A 13,423-nucleotide genomic window follows, 5' to 3' on the forward strand; every position below is an offset into this window, starting at 1 on the left:
TTTGCCATGTCTTTAACCTTTATTTCCCTCTTTGTTAAATCCATTTAAGACCAAATATACACAGCTAATAATAAAGGGGGAGGGGGGATAACAAACAAAAAAAAAAATATATATATATATTTGTTAACTTGCCCTGATTTTAAAAAAAAAACAAACTTATATATATATATATATATATATATATATATATATATATATATATATATATATATATATATATATATATATATATATATATATATTATACACCAGATGTGATTCCTGTTTGTGGCATTACCGTGGGGCACCATATGCAAATCCTGCATTAATAATTTGCATACGGGTCTGCATGGTAATAACACAAATAAATAACTGAGCGTTTCCAGTTTGTTCCCAGTTTCCAGGCGCTGTCTCACCGAGCTCTCCTGCTTTTTCTGGGTTCACGGGCTTGTTGGGGGGGGTGGGGGGGGGTCTCTCCTGACCCGGCCGCTCTGCGCTGTAAAACGGCTAGCGCTTTGGATGGGGGCCGAACGATCATCACAAATGGCCCAAATGCCATTACTTTTACCGGCGTTAACCAGATTTGTTTGCTCGTAGGTCAATTGGAAACATGGCTCCCTGCTGTGGTCTCGTCACATCAGCGATGGTTCCAGGTGATGTCTCTCAGGATGCTCTGATGCCGCTTGATAAGATTATCCTAGACTTTCTAAAATATATGTGAAGAGAAAGAGGAGGGAAGAACCTATTTATTTTTTAACAATAATAACCAAATATGAGGAAAATTAAGGTGACTGCCTTTATGCGATATTTTACGGAACTGAAATTTCTATTATTTGTTACCGTTTTGTGTCCTGCAGTCCCCCTAAAGGGGATCTCGGTGGACGTCCAGGTGAAAGGCTTCGTGGCCGACGTATCTGCTACTCTGAAGTATAAGAACTTGGAGGAGAATGCGGTGGAAGCCGTCTTCGTGTTCCCCATGGATGACGACTCTGCCGTCTACAGCTTTGAGGCGACGGTGGAAGGGAAGAAGATTGTGGCAGAAATCCAGGAGAAGGAGCAGGTCAGGCTGATGTCCTTCAGAGCTGAATCCAGATTTTTTTTCCCATTGTATTTATTTATTTTAAATGTTATAACTCTCGTTATAAGATGGTCTACCATAGATGATCAAAAAAGTGTTGTAGATGAAGAACATTAGGACCTGGGTATTTTATGTAGGTGGGGGATTTGTGATGGCAAAGAACACTCTATGCTTAGGTTTAGATGACCCTTAACTGCCTCTGTTGCTCTGATCCTCATCTAGAATTTGACCGCAGGTAACGCTCTATCATAGAGTTCATGAATATGTCGGATATGGTGAAATAAGACCATGGTTTCGTTCTCCCAGGCTCATAAAACCTACGATGAAGCCGTCAGCCAGGGCCAGCAGGCCTTCCTACTGGAGGAGGACGAGAGCTCCGGGGACATCTTCAGCTGCAGCGTGGGGAACCTGCTCCCGGGGCAGGAGGCGGAGGTGACTCTGTGCTTTGTGCGGGAGCTGCCGGTGGAGGCGGATGGAGCGGTGCGTTTTGTGCTGCCGGCCGTGCTCAACCCCAGATACACTCCAGAAGGTACGGAAGTCATTACTGTAGGTGACGCTCCCCCAAAGGTAGCCCCTCTTCGTGGGTATGCTGTATAATCTAATTTCTTTTTCCTCCAATGTAATTTATGGTTGTCAACTTTTCTTAGCCATCGAAACGTCTTTTAGTGCTTTAATGGCGGCCACGTGAGACGTGGAAGATTGTAAACGCAAAAAACCCAACTCTCATTTCTTATCCCTAGCAATACATTGGCAGGAAATCTCTAAGGACGACCGATAAAGATTTAATATTGATCTTGTAATATACATTAAATACCCTCGGGGGGGTAAGTGCTCCACAAGCTGAAACATCTCACCTCCTATACTGAAACTGAGCCAATGCAGATAAACTCCCCAAAGGTGAAACGCAGTAAAACGTACTGAATGTATTCATGTTTTCTTGGCGCGGTGGAGACGCGTCTCGGGTAACTCTCCTTTTTCCGGGGGGCGGTGGGTTGAACCTTTGGCCACCACCTGCCCTTGAAGGCTTCTGTGGTTGCCAAGAAGATCTGTTCCTCAAAGCCTTTTGGCAGGGTGGGAAAGGAAGGGGCAACTTCGGGGATGTAACTAGAAACCACAGGGCTCTTGTGCAAAAATTAACCCAGGCCCCTCGATTTCACCAAGCAACATGTCCCACACTGCCACCTTTGGCCCAAACGGCTTTTGAGGGTATGAGGGGCATATGGAAAGTTTTTGTAACATCTGACACACCAGGTTCAAAATGCATCGAAAGATATTGACCCTGAAGACCCTTTTGTATTGACCCTATGTCTGAGACACAGAACAGTAAACTAAACCCTCTGAGGTTCTCCGGTGAGACCATGTCTTAATGACTCCCTGTCATTGATAAAAGAACACGCAGCCTACTTGTGTTAATGGTTTCCATCTCCTAAAACCGCGTCTTGCCTTCTCCCCAGGAGAAAAGCACAGCGTTACGATGGAGACCCCTGCGCTGTCTGTTGACCGGATTCCGTACACGTTGACCATGAACACTCACTTCCAGTCTGCAAACGCCATCTCAAAGGTTGAGTCTAGCAGTGCCATTACCCCTTTGGAGTACACTAACGAGGATAAGACGGCGGCCAAGGTGAGGAACAGAACTGAATCATCCTCTTCAGACCCATAGTTCTCATTTTTTTTACATCTTAAAAGACATTGTATGGCAAGTTTCTTCTTATTGAAGAGTTTGTACATATACACAATTTAATAACTATTCCGGCAGGTGTCCCTGGCTGAGGGTCACAAGTTTGACCGAGACGTGGAACTTCTTGTCTATTACGCGGATGTGAACAAACCTAGTGTCATTGTAGAGACGGGGCTTCCGGATAACGAAGCAGGTGAGCCGACTGGAAGTAATCAGTAAAATTCTGATCCTGAATTTTTTTTAAGAAGGGGGGGGTATCTGATGTTGATCCATACGATGTAGAAGCCAAATGGCCATTGACTAGTGCTTACACATTCTAGCATTGTAATTTAATGTATTTTTCCTCCTCCATCTCTACGTAAAGGTTCCATGTTGGCTGAGCCCGTGGTCATGTTAAACTTCTACCCCAGCTTCCCCGTTACACAAGCGCAATCTAACTGCTGGGAGTTCATCTTCGTGATGGATAGATCTGGAAGTATGACCTGTAACATGAATCAAGAGCCAAATTCTCCATCTCGAATCCAAAGTGCCAAGGTTTGTACAGTAGAAGCCACTCACATGAAGGGTTAACATGTTAAGATGTATGATTGGGGCAACCTTCAGTAGTAGCGGAACATTTGATACTCCAATGGCTAGATCTCTTTTCCAAGTGAATTCAAAGACCGTGTGACCTACTGTTCCGTTTACTTAATGCCCAATTCTCAATATGGTGGTGGCTGAAATTCCAACTGCCTTAAAATAATTTAAAAAACCTATTAAATGGAGACGCCGCGGGATTAACCATGAATGCGGATTTCATGAGAGCCTTGAAGGAAGTCCTGAGCTTGTAGGCCTCCAGACGTCCATGGGCATGAAAAGACGTAGCGACAAGTCTGAGACTTATGACTGGACTAAATAAAAATTAATTAAACCAACTTATGCTTCCATAATGTGTGGGGTATTTTTTTTTTTTTTTTTTTTTACAGGAGACGCTGGTCCTTCTGCTGAAAAGCTTACCACTTGGTAGCTACTTCAACGTATTTGGATTCGGGTCAACGTTCGAGTCCTTCTTCCCGTGAGTCAACCGGTGACTTCGGATTCTACCAGAGCAGACAGTCATGATGATGATGATGGGACCTTCAGTCCATTATAAAACATGCGTAGAAGGGGTTAATGTATTTGCATGTAAAAGCCGGCTTCACGTAGTAATATATATGCCTCTTGGACTGCGGACAACTTGAGGTTGTCTAAGGAACCAGTCCTATGCTATGTAGACCTTATAAGAACATGGACTTTGCCTTTTATATATTATAATCTACTTTTATAGGGTTCTATATACTACCAGAACATTTGGCCCCAGTGCTGTCTCCTCTTAAAGGGTTCTATATACTATAAGAACATTGCTGTAGCAATCTATAGAAGAGGGGCTTCCCATACAAATTTGGGTATTTTTGCTTTTTAAAAAAATCCCTTTTCTCCGTGATTTCTGTTGTTCTTGTCTTAGGGAAAGCGTGGCGTACACCCAGGAGTCCATGACGGAATCCATAAAGAGGATTAATGAACTTGAGGCGGATCTTGGAGGAACAGAAATCCTGCAACCCTTACAAAAAATCTACAAGACGGCGGTGAGGCCCGAGCACCCCAGACAGGTAAGACGCCCAAAAAATAGGAATGGCGTACGGGAGAGGACCTTCCGTCGCACCTTCACCAGCCTCTTCCCATGGAATAAGTCAGGCTGAAAGATCTTTGTTTGTTTGTGACTTTAACTGCCTAAATCGGCCCCGGGGCCAGTCTGTAACAATGTTAATACATCTGTATGTAGATGATCTGAATTGTAATACATTAATATGGCTGATCTTTAACTACTGCAGCACCAACCTACGAAGATGGACTCGAAAAACCTTTTTTAATTCTTTCTTTCAGCTCTTTGTCTTCACGGACGGGGAAGTTTCCAACACGAAGGGTGTGATTGCCGAGGTTCGCAGAAACTCCCCCAATCACCGGTAACAACGCGTGAAACGTACATTAATATCCAATATACGGTGTGCTCCAGAGGTCACCCTTATCAAAGCCCCTTGCAGATACATATGAGCTCACTGTTACCCTTTGTCCCATACCTCCCGAGTGTCCTGATGCTCCTCTCGCCTCCCCTGATGCCCCTCTTTCCTCTCCTAACGCCCCTCTTCTCTAGGAGGTCAGAATGTTTGCTGGGTATGAGGGGATCGCAGGGTTCTACAGCCCTAAAAGCCCCGATAACGTGTATAGAAACGGCTTTATAAACTAAACGGGGTTAAAGAAACTTCTTTTAATTGCCCCGCTCGGTTTTACAAATAGTAAGCAATAGGGCACAAAGAGCCAAAAAGTGCCCTTCTTTAGAAAATCTCTCTGAATCCTCATGATAAATGCAGGTGGTGTGATTTATTTCCATAGGTGTTAATACATCTTAGCGATACCTGAATTAAAGGTTCTGCCCCACCAGTCCTACTGGATTTAACATTTCTTATAACTCGGTGAACCAACAGAAAAAACATTCCTATTACGGGTGAAAAAATACCCAAACCCTTCCTCAGAACAATTCTTTCAACGTATAATTTCTTTTCTCTCATAAACAACCAAAAAAAAAGCTTTCTGAAAGTGGGTGTTTTTATATGATTAACCCTTCAGTGGAAGAAATAAATAACAATAAAAAATAACTCAGAATCATATGCGAGTGTTAATGAACGTCACATCGGGGGTATAGAACCGCTTGGTATTAATGTTTATTTGCCATTATCCTCTTTCTGCAGATGTTTCACTTTTGGGATCGGGGAAGGAGCCTCCACCGCGCTTATTAAAGGCATGGCCGGCGCTGGGAACGGCACCTGCGAGTTTATTACGGGCAACGAGAGAATGCAGCCCAAGGTATGGTCCCCGAGTGCAGACGCACATTTCCTTTGGAGTCGGCTTCCTAAAATGTCTCGGGCTTGGGAGTCCCAACCTCGTTCCTGACCCCTACTTCTCAGGAATACGTATCCTCACCGTCTCTTGTTCTATGCCTATAGGTTCTGAGGACCCTGAAATGCGCCTTGCAGCCCATAGTAAGGGAAGTGACTCTGACATGGACTCTCCCTCCTGGCCTGGAGGCCGTAACGATCTCCAAAGCCCCCAGCGCCATTTTCCAGGGCCAGCGCTCTATTGTCTATGCCCAGCTGAAGGGACAGGTGGGTTTTTGGAGGGAAACGGCACCGTGGAAAAACATCTCCTCGAGGTTTTTCCTTCTATGAAGGAACCTGTGTGGATTTCCATGATGGGTCCCAACAGTGAGTTTTTCGATAGTTTTGCTGGGAATTTCAAAAAAAAAAAAAAATATATATATATATATATATATATAGCTCCTAGTGATGTTGGATGGCCTGACCATTCCCATAAGCAACCCCAAATTGATTTTCTCGGGGAATGCTTTAATTTCAGCCTGGAGACACGTGACGCGAAGGCACTGACAGGCTGAAAGTCTTAGATGTCCGTCCAGAAGCGAATGGCCCTTTTAATGCTGTGTTTTGTTTTTAACCCAGGTGGATGAGAACGCGGAAGGTAAAGCCAGTCTTACCTACAAATTTAAAGAAGAAGTCTTCACAAATGATCTGGAATTACCCCTGAAATCCGAGAAGACTGAGAGGTATGAACCCCTAGCGTAAGGAGGCTGTGCGTCACGGCGGGGGGCTGATGATAAAGGTTAAGGATAAGGAAAGGTCTTTATTAAGGTTATGTATAAATTCTGGGGCAAACTAGTAAATGTGTTTATTTTTTTTTATTGTCGCCATAGAAACCAAGTAACTTTTAATGATGTAAAAAGTTGCATTATATGTATGAAATGTTTTGAGTGTAATTAAGGGCACTTGCAGAAGTATTATGGGGTGATAATGTCCATTAAGAAGCTTGGAAGATGGCAAGCTCTGGAAAATCCTTGGTTTTTTGTTTGTCTTCTCCTGCTAGGCCCACCATCCACAGGTTGGCAGCCAAGGCTCTGATCTCTGAGCTAGAGGGCGACGCTGACTCTGAGGAGGTGAAAAAGAGGATCTTGGAGACCAGTCTCCAGTCGGGAGTCATCTCCTCCCTTACGGCCTATGTGGCCATTGACAAGGAAAGCAAGAGCCTTGTTGAGGGTCCTCCGGTGCGTCGTGACATCCCACATCCAGGTAGAGACCGTAAGCTGCTCCTCGGAGCCATCCATGGGCATCTATGCCCGCCTGCCCTTTGGGATGGAGGCAGGTTTAAACTGGCAAATAACCCCGTGGAGGGGCATGGGCCCAATCCAAAAACCAGATGGGAAGTGGATGCCGTCAATCTAGAACGCTTTAGGTGCCAGGAGAATGGAGGGTAAATTATGGACTCCCTTGGCCCCCAGGGGGGAAAAAAGGATTTCAATCCAGATTTTAGGGGCTATGCGGGATTGACCTGGCCAGGACGGTCTTTAAACAGAGGCATGCCGCTATTGTGCCCCCCCACAGCCCAATTGTACCTGGGTGGAGGTTAATGTAGCCATCGGCACAGACTTCTTTACCAGGACCTCCTCCATCGTGGTCTGCGTGCCATCTGCTGCTGGGCACTGACATAAAATGCCTTATTCCGGCAGGGGCTGGACAAGACTCGAGGGGACGATGAGCCCCTTAACTCTGAGACTGGGGTGAAAACACCGACATTCTTCTGACCTTCTGTGTATTCTTCTGTTTACAGCAATGCCCTACATGGCTCGTTGCATGGCTGGCCCCCCGGTACCCATGCTGGACATGGTAATAGAACTTTGTGAAGCTCCATCGATTAGAGAGAGAGGTAATTTTGCATGTATTTCTTAAAACCTCTTTAGAACGTTCCTTTTGTAGAACCTGTTTCAATACGAAAACCTTTTCTCCTCATCCTCTGTTCACATAAACACTCCACCCCCCCCCCCGTTCTAGGAACATGCGCCGCTGCAGAGTCCTTGGATCAGCCAGGCGGGAATGCGGGGGCATCCGAAGGTGAGACTCGGGCTCTGCCACATTGTGTTTGTGTTTTTGTTCTTTATTATTAACCCCTCTTTTTGTATTTACCCATCCAGTCCCAGAAATTGCAGTCTGCAGTATATTTGGCCCAGAGTCTGACTCCAAAATTCCGGACCAACCAGAACCAGGTTTATCGTCTTCTGACCCAGAAACCGGTGTGTATTTTGCCATCGTTCAGCTTTTCTGCAGCTCTACGCCTGCAACTATAATATAATTATATTAACTGTATAATTTACTGCTTCTATGTAATATTTACTTCCAATTCTTCATCTTGATGGCCGTTTCGGGAACAGTCGGAAAGATCGTAATCCAGGTCTCTTTCCTCTTGATATTTTATTTTTTTAATTAACTAAGTTAAAATTAAAAAAATTAAAAAAAAAAGAAAAATATCCCCTCTTAAAATATTTGCTAATAATTGGATGTCGCTGGAAGTCCTTGTCCTGGAAGTTGTTGATCCTGTTCTCTGCTAAGCATTTATGACGCTCGCTGACGTTCTATATTCTGAAACTTGCTACAATCAGAAGAGTTGCCTTGTTCAGGAATATTCCCTCGTTTAATGTCCTCCTCCACGGCATATGTTTCTGCAGCACTTTTTAATATCCTGCCGTCACCTAGCGCCACCACGTCATGGCATTGGCCTGTAATATTTTTTTGTAATTAAAACACGATTTAATTAAAGCCATGTTTTATGGAACACATACCCGCCAACAGCCCAGAATTTTGTGGTACAGTTTTTTTTTTGGGGGGGGGGGTTGTTGTTGGACAAGCCCACTTGTTAACTAGGTGTGGTAATTGATAGCAGTTCTGCAAATGGAATTTTGTTTTTAAATGTTGGCAGCTGTGCTCTTGTGTAGGCGCGTGTTCGCGTTTGTGTGTTTGCAGGGGGGGGCAAAGATGGCACAGACAGGCTGTTTGGGGGGCACTAAAAGCTGTTTGGTGGAGCAAAAAAAGTAAAGGACAGCAGGCTCACCGGATGGCAGTAAAAACAATCCTAGTTTAGTTATGCACATAGTACTCCTAAACCGCTCAATCAGCAGCACAGACGGGTACACATCACGGTACCACCTAACGCATTCCCAGTGTTAAGCATCGCACCAAACGCATTAGGTGGCTGTCGGGTAGCGTGCTATGTATTTTATTTTATTACTGCTGCCGGTGAATCCGCTGTACTTTACTTTTTGCTTCAGGGAATTCCTGTTTTAGTGGCTGCTCCTGGCTTTGTTTTGGTGACTCTCGTTGGGTCTGTGCTTTGCATCGTGTGCACGTCCAGCTTCTGCTGTGTGGGGGTTTTCCAAGCAGTTTTGGTGGCAAGGATAGTATAGGCAGGCTGTTGTTGGGCACAGAGAAGCTGTTTGGGGGCCAATATGACACTCCCAACTATTTGGGGACAAAGGTGGCAGTGTGGGACATGTAGGTTGTGAAGCAGGGGGGTGGGGGCAATTTTTGCATCAGGGGCCCCCCGTGGCTTCTAATTAGGCCCCTGATGCAAAAAGGACAACTTGTTTTGATGTGTTGTAGGTCAAAAAACACCACCTGCATTCTGCATATAGGGTTAGATATAAATAACTATTCTAATGGCATCTGCCAACTTTCTCGGTTGACCTGGACCTAAAGTTCTTCTACATTGCACCAGAAGTCCTCTGTCTACCCGTATCCTGGTCTGTCCTCCATTGTGTCCGATACAATATCTCTTCATCATCCCCGCTGGACCAATCAGGGTTTGTATTGAGCCACCGGTGCCTGTTTGAGAGCCGGCTCTGCTCTCAAGGTCAAAGGTTAACTAAAACTTGAGTATGGCCTGTCTGACCGGCATTGGGCAAAGCATCCTCCGTGACCTGGAAGAGAACTTTCTTCTAATTCTGTTCGCTTTCATTTAAAACAGAGCAGACCCCTGCTGTCTTCAGGCTGATCACGCTGCAGAACGCTGACGGCTCCTGGGACCCTAGTTCAGAATTGGCCTCTATCCTGGGCGTGTTGGAGGACTTCACAGAGAACCGCCCCGAACAGGTGACCTAATAAATAATCCCGACAACCTGCTTACGGGAACCATAGGTGTTTCCAGTCTCTGTATATATATAACAGGCCACTCTGTTGGGGGCATGGCGATATTCTCAACTCCAGCAGGGAGATAACAGGAAGTGGCTTACAACTTCCTGCTGCAGTGCAGTGTGAATGTCGGCAAGAAATCTGACGACACCAGTTCAATGAGTTGAGTAAGCAAGAGCTTCTTTATTCAAGTGCGCACAGGGGAGAGTCCAGTTCGCGGACTTCTCCCCCCCCCTTAATTTTCTAACAATATATAGGCAAAGAAGCGCAAACAGTTATTAGCGTATTGTCTAGACATCTGTTGGTATATTCTTTAATTTGCTGACACGCACGGTTTAAAGAGGTCAAGAAAAAATAGTCAAAGTTTGGGCTGCTTGTTGCAGCCAATCGCACCGGCTTCAGTTTTTACTGTGGTGGGGAGTTATTTTGAAATCGCAGGTACTCTCATGCCCTCACAAACAACTCGCAGATTAGCAAATTAACCTTTAAATCGACTGATCGCTCTACTTCTGAATAGACCCAAAGGTAACACTTGGTTCCCATATGGATAAAAGTGCATGTAAGGGCTGACGGAAACATTACTGTACTTTGTAACGGCTTTTTAGTTGCGGATGTATTTTAGACGCACCGGTCCTTCGATGAATCCATTTTTCTGCCGCTCTAGTGCTTGCAAATACAGTACCCCGTATTAATGCTATGCGTGAGACACCCCGACATTAATCACTCTCTCCCAGGCTGTGGAAACCCCCGTGTGGACCACGATTCTTGCTCTACTCTGGCTTCACACATCGGGTCTGGAGCAGAGAGATGAGTGGGAGCTTCTGGAAGGGAAGGCGCTGTCATGGATAAAGTCCAAAGCAGGTAAATAAGGATCATAATTTTATCCGACTCACACCCAGGAATATATCTATAGCGAGCAAAACCCTGCAGCATCGGAGCAGGGTCGCCTGGAGCATCGGGGTCACTGATATCTCTTAATGGGAGTAGATTTAAGCAACTTATCTGGCAGAGTTTTATACTCTGCCCCCCCCCATAGTATTGGATTAGATGGTTCCTGACTTTTTAAAGGAGACCCCCCCCCCCCACAAATTGTCTTTGTTCCTAGCGTCCACTTCAAATGAGTCATAAACATTTCTCTTTTCTTTACGGTTTTAGTCTTTGCCTCGTATGTTTTCAAGCAGATACATATCCGCCGTTTGTATGAATTCTCGCTCTGTTATCTGATCCCCGATCTACTAAACATAGGAAGATGAGTCTTTGGTTTTTCCCGGTTGGATAGATTATCTTTTTAATCGCGCTTTGCTCTTTTGGCCCTTTCTCATGAGTGAACTTTCTCGTTAGGGTCTTCTTTGGGCGAGTTAGTCCAAGCTGGGAACGCCCTGCTGAAATCCTCCGTGGCTCCTGACGTGTTCGGCGTATAACCGAGGAACAGGCTGGTGGAAAACCAAAGACGGCGAAAGGCTTTACCCCCAACTTCTCCAACCTTCTTCCACCGCAGACTGCGTTACTGGAATAAGTGAAGCGGCAACCAAGAAAACGTCTCAAATCCCCGATTTCACACAAACCGTGTGTGTGGGGGGGTTAATTTGTTCCCCTATAAAGGACCAACAGGACGGGTCTGATATCTGTCATACTGTAGAATGCTATAGTTATCTGTGCAACATTGTAGCATCTCGCTGGTGTCCAGTTAAATAAATCTCTTGGGTTAAAGTTGATTTATGATGTTTTGTTAGATCGATGCAGGAATATCTGAAGGCGTGGATGAGAGATCTGAAGGCAGATCGGGGCTGGTCTTGTGGTCGGCCATTTAATTATACTTGTGGCTGCGGCCGCCAACGAAGCTGCAGGTCATGCCCCTACGCGTAATTACTGATGTATTCCTACTTATCAGCCCCAATCAGCTGGGGTGGAAGAATACATGAGCCGTACCATAAGAGCTAAAAATGGACGCCGGTTACACGTCTCCTAAGAGAGTTGATTTTGATCTGAGCAGCTCCAAACCTCGTTATCCTAATACAGGGGTGTCCAACCTGTGGCCCTCCAGCTGCTGCAGGACTACATCTCCCATACTCCTCAGCCAGCCCCTTAGCTGAAACAGCATTGTGGGAAATGTAGTCCTGCAGCAGCTGGAGGTTGGGCACCCCTGCCCTAATATCTCCAGATGGCACAGCAGCCGGTCTCGCTTTGACTTTAGCACCAGTTGCGTTTTCACAATGATAGAAAACATTACACACTCAAGCCCCCCTATTCTTAAATTTGCCCCCATTACCTCTTCAATCCCCAGGTCTTTTGGAAGCTGCTGGGAAGGTCCATACATCTTCAGAGAGTTTGGGTCAGGAGTGCACAAGATTGCGAACGAGTGGTACCAGATCCTGGTTGGTCGACATTGATTGGGGTAAACTGCCATATGCCCCTCCGCTGCGGGGCAAATTGTGTCTTTTTCTGCATTGCGGCTAAAAGCCCAGAATGGATAATCTGTCATTAAAGAACTAAACGCAAGAAGCTCCCGATACGGTTATCGTTGGCTAAATGATTCTACGAACGTGGGACTAATACTCATTTTAATGATTTTGGGTCAGAGGCTGACATGGAATGGAAGGAAGTTTTGCTTCCAGCAGGTGGTAGATAAGTTGAACAGCCTCCCAGCAGAAGTGAGGGAATTTAAACATGCATAGGATTTGAAAAGGGAAGATTGTGAAATGTTATAGTGAACCATCTCGTGTGATTTGATTTACTGGCCGATGTTAATCTTGAGCAGACGTCAATCATTTAGTAAAGGTTTGCATTCCCTCCATGAGAGAAAGGAGGGAATTTTCTCCCACGCGCAGAGAGAGGGGAGTGCGCTGGGCTCCCTGTGGGGTGGTGCTGGGGGGGGGTAGTATTATACCCTATAAGCCTCCTTTATGAATATTGAGTCTAGCACCAGAGGCCTAGCGCTTTGTGTGGTTCCTTTGATCTCACCCGGCACCCTCTCTCAGAAATACTGCATGCAGTTCCACCAAGTTCTAGATATCTCAACCCAATGAGCTCAGTCCAGCTAAAGCCTCCCAAGAAGCCGAGGCCTAAAGGCCCCCATTGCCCTTAAACAGATTGCGGGGTCCGGATGCCAATAGAGCTCACAGCAGGTAGGATCCTTGCTGAGTTACCGGTGTCATTTACTCCACATTTATCTCATTACAGAAAACAGTCCCATGACAAGGACAGCTCCTTTGAATAAGGGACTGCCCTAGGAAATCCGAGACACATGGTCACTCTGCTGACTGCGTACTGCCCCAACCAGCAGCTGCCCCAGTGGCAAACGCACCCCGATGACTTAGTCCAGGCTTCCAGTGACCTGCTTTATCTCTTCATTGTCCTTCCTTCAATTCCCTCTCCAGGCCCTTCCTGGTCCCTTTTGGATGTAAATATCACCTACTGGGGTAACTCCCAGCGTCGCGCTCCTAAGACCTCTTCATGAGGTACGTATGATTTGGGGGCCCACATCCGTACGATCCGGCTCCAGTTTTTTCAGGTAGTGACAGCAGGTTCCGCTAATCCCCTATGGATACCCAACAGGGTGCACAATATATAGCATTACAGAGTAACAATAAAAGGAATCTCAAATACCATTTTATGTAAATAAAGGTGCAGGGAGGAGGCAGC

At 45.7% G+C, this 13,423-nt stretch overlaps 1 protein-coding gene across 1 annotated transcript; it reads left to right on the plus strand.

Moving 5' to 3' along the window:
- Positions 1–580: 580 nt before the first annotated feature.
- On the plus strand, positions 581–11,496 carry LOC128467040 (von Willebrand factor A domain-containing protein 5A-like). Its single transcript, XM_053448547.1, has 19 exons — positions 581–632; positions 837–1,039; positions 1,364–1,586; positions 2,512–2,681; positions 2,817–2,931; positions 3,103–3,272; positions 3,704–3,792; positions 4,222–4,366; positions 4,641–4,720; positions 5,504–5,618; positions 5,759–5,917; positions 6,269–6,372; positions 6,690–6,892; positions 7,431–7,526; positions 7,652–7,711; positions 7,792–7,890; positions 9,618–9,742; positions 10,516–10,642; positions 11,123–11,496. Exons 1-19 carry the CDS (start codon positions 590–592, stop codon positions 11,200–11,202), a joined length of 2,406 nt encoding a protein of 801 aa, XP_053304522.1. The 5' UTR covers positions 581–589; the 3' UTR covers positions 11,203–11,496.
- Positions 11,497–13,423: the final 1,927 nt, after the last annotated feature.

The sequence above is a fragment of the Spea bombifrons genome, chromosome 1 (assembly GCF_027358695.1).
Source record: "Spea bombifrons isolate aSpeBom1 chromosome 1, aSpeBom1.2.pri, whole genome shotgun sequence".
NCBI lineage: Eukaryota > Metazoa > Chordata > Amphibia > Anura > Pelobatidae > Spea > Spea bombifrons.

Excerpts from the sequence above, each read along its gene's own strand:
- LOC128467040 (XM_053448547.1), top strand. The coding sequence starts at position 590 with ATGGCTCCCTGCTGTGGTCTCGTCACATCAGCGATGGTTCCAG. Across the intron at positions 7,527-7,651 it reads TCCATCGATTAGAGAGAGAG|GAACATGCGCCGCTGCAGAG; the intron begins GTAATTTTGCAT and ends CCCCCGTTCTAG. Across the intron at positions 7,712-7,791 it reads GAATGCGGGGGCATCCGAAG|TCCCAGAAATTGCAGTCTGC; the intron begins GTGAGACTCGGG and ends TTACCCATCCAG.